Source organism: Neoarius graeffei, chromosome 10 (assembly GCF_027579695.1).
Source record: "Neoarius graeffei isolate fNeoGra1 chromosome 10, fNeoGra1.pri, whole genome shotgun sequence".
Lineage (NCBI taxonomy): Eukaryota > Metazoa > Chordata > Actinopteri > Siluriformes > Ariidae > Neoarius > Neoarius graeffei.
Window position 1 is genome coordinate 75658221 of NC_083578.1, and position 7395 is coordinate 75665615.

Genomic DNA, 7395 nt, shown 5'->3' on the forward strand with positions numbered 1-7395 from the left:
GGACGTCAAAATATAACGTGCATAAGAAATGTCCGTCAGATTGTAACGTGCGACTTCCTGCTTCCGTCAGGGACCAACACATTCCACACGATCATTCACCCTCCCGGCAAATTCTTTCAGTTGCACTGGCGTCAATTTTTGTTTACATCCATTATGAAGTATTTCAGCCAGTTCCCCGATCGCTACGGTTCATTTTTAGTGAGTGAAGAACAAATCTATACTTACGTGCGTTACGTATTATGCACGTTAGCTTTCTTGACAGACTGCAAACACACGCTGCTCAGGCGGCCAGTTTCTCCATCTTCTCGGAAAGCGATGATGTCATCAAAACTTGTGGTAGTGTGGATTTCCTGGAGGTTTGTGTATCATGCGGTGCTGTGCCGGTCGGAGATATACGATACAGTCTTGTGTACGTTATTTTCTGACAGACAGCGATCCTTTGATTTTACCGTCGATGTATTTTGAAAACAGGCAGATTCCAAGGCGAGAATTAATTATAAATCAATTGGTGCTTTTATATTAAAGTGATTGATTACATATATTGTTCTATATTAATGTTTTTAGTTGGAATATTCTTATTCACAAGTTGATGTTGACTTCTGACAGACACAGTAATGTGCATAAGGGTCGTTTTTTAAAATTATTTTTTCGTGTTTAGAAAACGTGCAGGCCCATTGTATGTGGTTTTTTTTAAACACTTCAGTAAACCTGTTTTATGGAGTGTAGTTGATTTAATTCCGACAATAAGTTGTATAGCAATCAAACCTTGTCGAAGTTGGTTAGTCAGAACTGTTACGGTCGGGTGTCTAAAATTCACCAAGTTCAAAAAATTAATTCATGATTTTATTGGAAAAATATAGCTTGTGATATCTGAAGTTGTCAACATTATTTCTTAGAGCAATATTATTTTATTTAAACCAAAAAATATCCAATTTATGTTTAAAATAGTGGATGGAGATGATTTTTTTTATACGTGTCTCACCATTATTACCCATTAGCAAATTTTGACTCATATATAATAATTTTTTTTTCTCCCCTTCGTCTCCAGCTCTGAGTAACAGCGTGGCGTCCGTGTGCAGTCAGGCTGACGTGAGCTGCTTGGATTCGTCTTATTTCCCGCCTTTGGAGACGTTCCACCGTGGAGCACTGACTCACGATGAGGCTACTCTGGGCTACGGAGCAAGTGGCGACGCCGGCTGCCTCGGTGTCCTCGACTCAGCTCTGTATCGCTCGGAGCTCAGCCAGCTCAGCGTGTGCAGCACCAAGGATTGTGAGCGTCCTTCCAAACGCCTCCGGATGGGCCTCGCCGACTCGTTCATCAACGACACGCACCGCATCACAGGAGCCAAGATGGCCGTGTCACTCACAGACTTCAGCAGCATAGCGAGCGGAGACGCAAGCGCTTTCATCAGCTCACACTCGCGTCACCACCAACACACTGCACTGCAGTCCGATTGACCCCAACACACACCCACACCCAAACCCAACTCCTCCCAAGCTGTACAGATCCACCCACTGACTCAACCTTAGTTTCTTTTCTAATTATGTATAAATATACTTTTTGTAATATGACATCAGTGATGTCTTTATTGTACAGAGCTACGAAATCTTGATTTCTCAAGAGTTTAAATAGCCATTTATTTTTCTGGTTCTTTAGATAATATTGCTATATCAGCATCGATTTACAGTGAAACGTAAATGCTGGAGGTAGAGAGCTGTGATGGTCTGTCGCTCTCTTATCGTGTACTCATCCCTGTAAACAAAGCCTTCAGTTTCATTTTCCCGTGAAAAAAGAATTGCCAGAAACTGCATTTACTTCTTTTTGTTTTGTATTTTATCATTTTTGTAAGTTTATTATTTTTTTTCTTCTTTTTTTTAAATTGGTACTGTTTTTGATGTTTACACAAGCCGAGAGACACCGGGGTTCGGCAGATGTAGCATTTTGTATATCAGGAAATTTTATTCTCTTAAAATTGGGGATTTGCAGCAAAACCACATATCTATTAAAATGAAGAGCACTTCTTACGAGTTAGAATATATTGGCTTCCATGTTTCCTTTGGGTTTTTTTTTTTTTGTGCGCACGCGAGTGCGCTCTGTGAATGCATGTCACGTGTCCTGCCTGCGTTTTTTTAGGAACCGTGAGATTGCCACTGGATGTTAGTGTTTTTGTACGACGAGGATTGCGTATTTGTCCAGTTCATTGGTAGCTGTGATTTTGTTCTAGTTTGGCTGGTTTTTAAGTGTGTTTAAGCTTTAAAAGTTCACCCTTCAATGTGCAACTCCACATATCAGGGTTCGGAAGAATGAGTATTGAGGGTGCCAATATTCCCTCCTCTAAGACTTCCACGATAAAGGCAGCTGAAACATTGGGTACACTTTATAACTAGGATGTGTGTTAAATGAGTGTTTGAGTGAGTAGATCCACCTTGCTGTTTTACTCAGTCTGATTTGTTTTATAAGGTTTGGCCCCTTTGGGATTAGTTGAAGAATTAGGAAAAAGTTTCATTTTTGATTGCGACTTGTTCTAAAATGAAAATTTATAAAGCGGGACTTGCCCCTAAGTTTGGTGACAGTATTATATTATACTTTTTTTTTTTTTTTTGTGAATATGCTGCGTCAGGAAGACGCTAAGCTATCCCGCTCACTAGAGGTTTAAAATGAAACTCCTTGCAGATTCTTACAGTATAGGCACCAGTCTGCCATTACGGGTCGCTCTTGTGGTTTTTGTAAACCTAATATTAGTTGATGCTTTGATAGTTATTGCAATTTATCATCAGACGTTGTCTGATGGTATCCGGATGCTTTGCCCTGGTTGTTAGGCTTGCTGTGTTCTAAAAAGGATCCTTTATAATATTCGGCCACTTTTGTATACTGCGTGCACTGGGCAGCTGGGACTTGTCACAAAAGCTCTTCTTCTTTTTCCCCTCTCTCGTCCTCTGTGCATCCAGAATATAATACTGTTGAATACTTTCAGCCCTGAACACATTTTAGAGAAAATGGTTACTGCAAAATATATATAAAAATAAGGTTCTTGTTTATTATGGCAATAACATGTAGATATGTACAGATTGTCATATTTCTTCTAATAGTCCTTAAAGACATTATGCTCTTCTGTGTCGGTTTTTTTTTTTTTTAATAATTATTTTGCCCATCCTACACACCAGCTGTGGCTATTTTGCAAATTACCACTAAAATGTTTTGAAGTGGGAGATGTATAGAGATTTGCATGGCACATTCTCTTTAGTGATTTCTTTCGGGACGCCCCACTACAAGTGCGAGACGATTCCCCTCAGCTCATATGGGTGTGGAAATGCATTTCATTTCTTCTCATCAAACAAGCTGCTATGAGTCAATGTGAAAAACTGCACCTGATGAGTACAGAATCACGGAGCTGAGGGTTACAATGCACTGCTGCTGCGTGTGTGTTTGTGTGTACGTCTAGGAGTCTTGCAAATGTTTGGGTGGGAATCTTCACAATACAAAACACAAAGCAAGGACGTTCCTGTCGAGATGTGGCTTTGGTTTTCTGTGTCTTACTAAGAGATGCTTTTGTGGAAAAACTTCCCTACTGCCTCAAATGCAAGCTTTCTCAGTGCATCGACTCCAGATTTTCTGCTGGAGTGTGAATGTAAAAATGTGTTTTTTGTTGTTTGTTTAAAAAAAAAAAGTTTCAAAGAGCTAGAATGAGTGAGATGTTGCTTTCCCCCACTTACTGCATGTGAAGGCGGTTCAATCGTACTGATGTTTTAATCCACATACAGCAGTGTCTAAAAATGTCCCCAATCGTGCACCATCACATCACATCACATCGCATCCCTTTCAGATGTGCACTGACGCAACGATCCAAGTTTTCCATGTTACATAAACTTATCAAAACTTAATATACAACTTGTATTGAGTTACACACATCCATCATTCCCAAGTTGCTTGGTAAATATTCAATAGTTTTGAGTTTGTGTAGTTATCACATTCATTTTGTTTGAAAATGGGTTCTGATCCATTAATGGGAGAGAAACACGTTAAAAAACGGGAAATACAATTTGTGAATAACAGCGACATATAACTATAAATGTTTATCCAGAAATATAGACAATCATAACATTTAATTACTGAATTATTCCAACATATTGTTTATAACATGTAAATACACTTAATTGCTTTTTTTGTTTCTGCGTTTGTTAAAACGTTATTTTGTATTTTTTGTTGTATTTTATTACTTGATGTAAAACATCCAGAAATAAAGCTCTGGAAACAGGTGTGAGTGTGTTCCAGTGGTGTGTTTGGGGTTTTTTTTTTGGTCTTAATTAAAGCCCAGAATTAGGATGATGCAGACAACTGTTATGACCACTTTTTTTTTAAAGTCTAGGGAAAAGGGAGTAACAAAAGATGATGGTAACATAAAGTGAATTTATTTACATAGTGAATTTAAAAAGAGCATACATGGAATTATAACACAACCAAGGTCAGAGGGAGGCTTGATGATTGGAGGCGTGCATGGGAGGGATGAAGTCCTGCACCAATCACTTGTAGGAACTGGCACACCAGTATCTAAATGAATATGAGTAAACACGAACATAGGAAAAAACATGACAAGTGCCAGGGACGTAACACCTACACTACCGTTCAAAAGTTGAAATGTCCTTATTTTTGAAAGAAAAGCACTGTTCTTTTCAATGAAGATCACTTTAAACTAATCAGAAATCCACTCTATACATTGCTAATGTGGTAAATGACTATTCTAGCTGCAAATGTGTGGTTTTTGGTGCAATATCTCCATAGGTGTATAGAGGCCCATTTCCAGCAACTCTCACTCCAGTGTTCTAATGGTACAATGTGTTTGCTCATTGCCTCAGAAGGCTAATGGATGATTAGAAAACCCTTGTACAATCATGTTAGCACAGCTGAAAACAGTTGAGCTCTTTGGAGAAGCTATAAAACTGACCTTCCTTTGAGCAGATTGAGTTTCTGGAGCATCACATTTGTGGGGTCGATTAAATGCTCAAAATGGCCAGAAAAATGTCTTGACTATATTTTCTATTCATTTTACAACTTATGGTGGTAAATAAAAAAAAGTGTGACTTTTCATGGAAAACACAAAATTGTCTGGGTGACCCCAAACTTTTGAACGGTAGTGTACATCAGCAATGACATTTTCTGAACCCTTCTTACATTTAATGCAAATATTGTATTCCTGGAGTATCAGAGCCCACCGCATACATCTCTGGTTGTGGTTGTACATACGTGACAAAAAAAACCCTAATGGGTTATGATCAGTACATACTGTAATGGGAAGAGGGCTGGATCCAACATACATGTCAAAATATTGGAGAGCCAGTAAAAGAGCCAAGGCTTCCTGTTCAATGGTGGAATACTTCACCTGATGCTTGTCAAACTTGCGTGAAAAATAGCAGACTGGATGGTCCACTCCATCCAGGTTCTCCTGCAGCAAGTTCTGCACCAGCACCTACACCACTAGCTCTAAAAAATAATGGGGCCAGTACCAGTTCTTCAGGGCGATGCCATAGAAGAACCTTTTTCAGGGCTTCAAAGAACCGTTCATGCAACAGTTCTTTAAAGAACCATTTAAACCATTTGTTTGAGCAGTGAAGACAGATTTGTGTAAACATAGCCTATGTGCATTGACCAGCAAATGGTAAGAGAATGCCAGGCTCTGAAGAACCATTTCCAACGTGAAGAACGTTTCGCATAATGTAATGGTTCATCACAGAGTTTTGACTCTCCATGGAACCACCAGAGATTTGAAGAACCACTGAAGCACCTTTATTTTTTAGAGTGTGACTAGCATCCACCTCCAACTTAAAAGGGCGAGTGAAATCAGCGGCAGAAAGCACAGGAGCATTACAAAGCAAACTCTGCAGACTTTCAAAAGCGTGATGGCGATCACTCATCCAGTTAAAAGACTGAGTAGGACTAAGGAGGCTAGTGAGAGGACGAGCTACAGTAGAGAAGTTTTTGCAAAAAACCCAGCTACACCTAGTGGTAGGGACTGGACAGGAAAGTATAGCTGACATTTTTGCCTCCACAAGCCTCCCTCTGACCTTGGTTGTGTTATAATTCCATGTATGCTCTTTTTAAAATTCACTGTGTAAATAAATTCACTTTATATGTTACCATCAGGTGGCACAGTATAGTAAGGAGTATGAAGTTTGGCATCTTAAACAAGTGTCGGGAAATCTTGCAGCCCGACTCTGCAGCCACCAATGTTTAAGCGAACTGCTGAAACCATAATGTTTAAAGATTAAATCGTAGGCTAATCAAACCAAAGAAAAACACAGCCTTTCCAGAACGTTGTCTGCCGAAGCCTGTTTAACCTACAAAACGCTTAAATAGCATAGATCTTCAACAGGGCTGTTTAGATTTTTCACCTGATCACCTTTCAATAGGCAAATATCATCATTATTATTATTATTACTACTACAATAGGCCTAGTATTAGTAGTAGGACAGCCAGATTGTTTGATCAGTGGAGCCGCCGTTAAAAGGAAACTGATGCGGAGCGCCGTGGCTTGCCTCAGGGTGAATCGCGTCCCGAGGCGCGGGGCTGGCCCGCCCTGGCAGCGCTGGTTCGTTGGGGAGAGGGCAGAGGTCGCTGGCTGCCAAGTTTGGGGAGGCTGGGACCTCCCCTGGCCGAGTTACGAGCGTGCAAAGTTGGGCTGGAGCCGCCGATAGAAACGAAACTCAAGCCGAGCACCACGGCTCGCTGCCTCCGCCGAGCCTCCCTGGGACTAGACAGTAGCGGAGGCTGTATGTATGTATGTATTTATTTATGCCTATCTAGCGCAACAACTTATTCCTTTACATATACTCAAACATAGCACAAGAAAGGGTTCAACAACAGGCAATCACAGCAGCTTGGTGAAGTTCTAAATCACATCGGTGTCAGACCTATGGGCTTCCCCCCTTTCTTTTTCCTTCCTCGGATCTGCATCACTCTCAGGGTGTTTTCACACCTGGTCCTCTTTAAATGGACCAAAAAGTGGACCAACAGAAAAAGAACTCAATTCTTTTTGTGTTCACACTGTGAATTTATTACAAAGAGGACTGGGTTCTCTTTCTGGTCCAGTTAAGCTTTGATGGGGCCTCAGTCCTCTTTCCGTTCACACCAGGTCCTCTAGAGCCCTCAGACCCCCAGTGCACGGAATTCTGGGTAATTTTCTCTTGAATCAAAATGTCTGCTGCCATGCTTGCCCTGCTGTATTCTTTGATCAAAATAGTGCGGATTAAGGAAAATAAACTTATTCCAGCTATCTATGAGCACAAAACACAGCTGGTAAGTTCCAAAAGGAAGTTGAGTTTCCCTGCTACAGTCACGTGACCAACTACGGCAAACGAAGAAGGTTAAACTACAGTGAAAAAGGCGAAGTGAACCCGGTG

At 40.6% G+C, this 7395-nt stretch overlaps 1 protein-coding gene across 1 annotated transcript in view; it reads left to right on the plus strand.

Annotated features, from left to right (window-relative positions):
* The window catches only part of mier3b (mesoderm induction early response 1, family member 3 b), a 36083-nt gene extending 32398 nt beyond the window's left edge, over positions 1 to 3685 (plus strand). Inside the window, exon 13 of the mRNA XM_060932314.1 lies at positions 1049 to 3685. Within this exon, the coding sequence (XP_060788297.1) occupies positions 1049 to 1458 (410 nt within the window). The 3' untranslated portion in view covers positions 1459 to 3685. The remainder of the gene's footprint in view (positions 1 to 1048) is intronic.
* The last annotated feature ends 3710 nt before the right edge of the window (positions 3686 to 7395 follow it).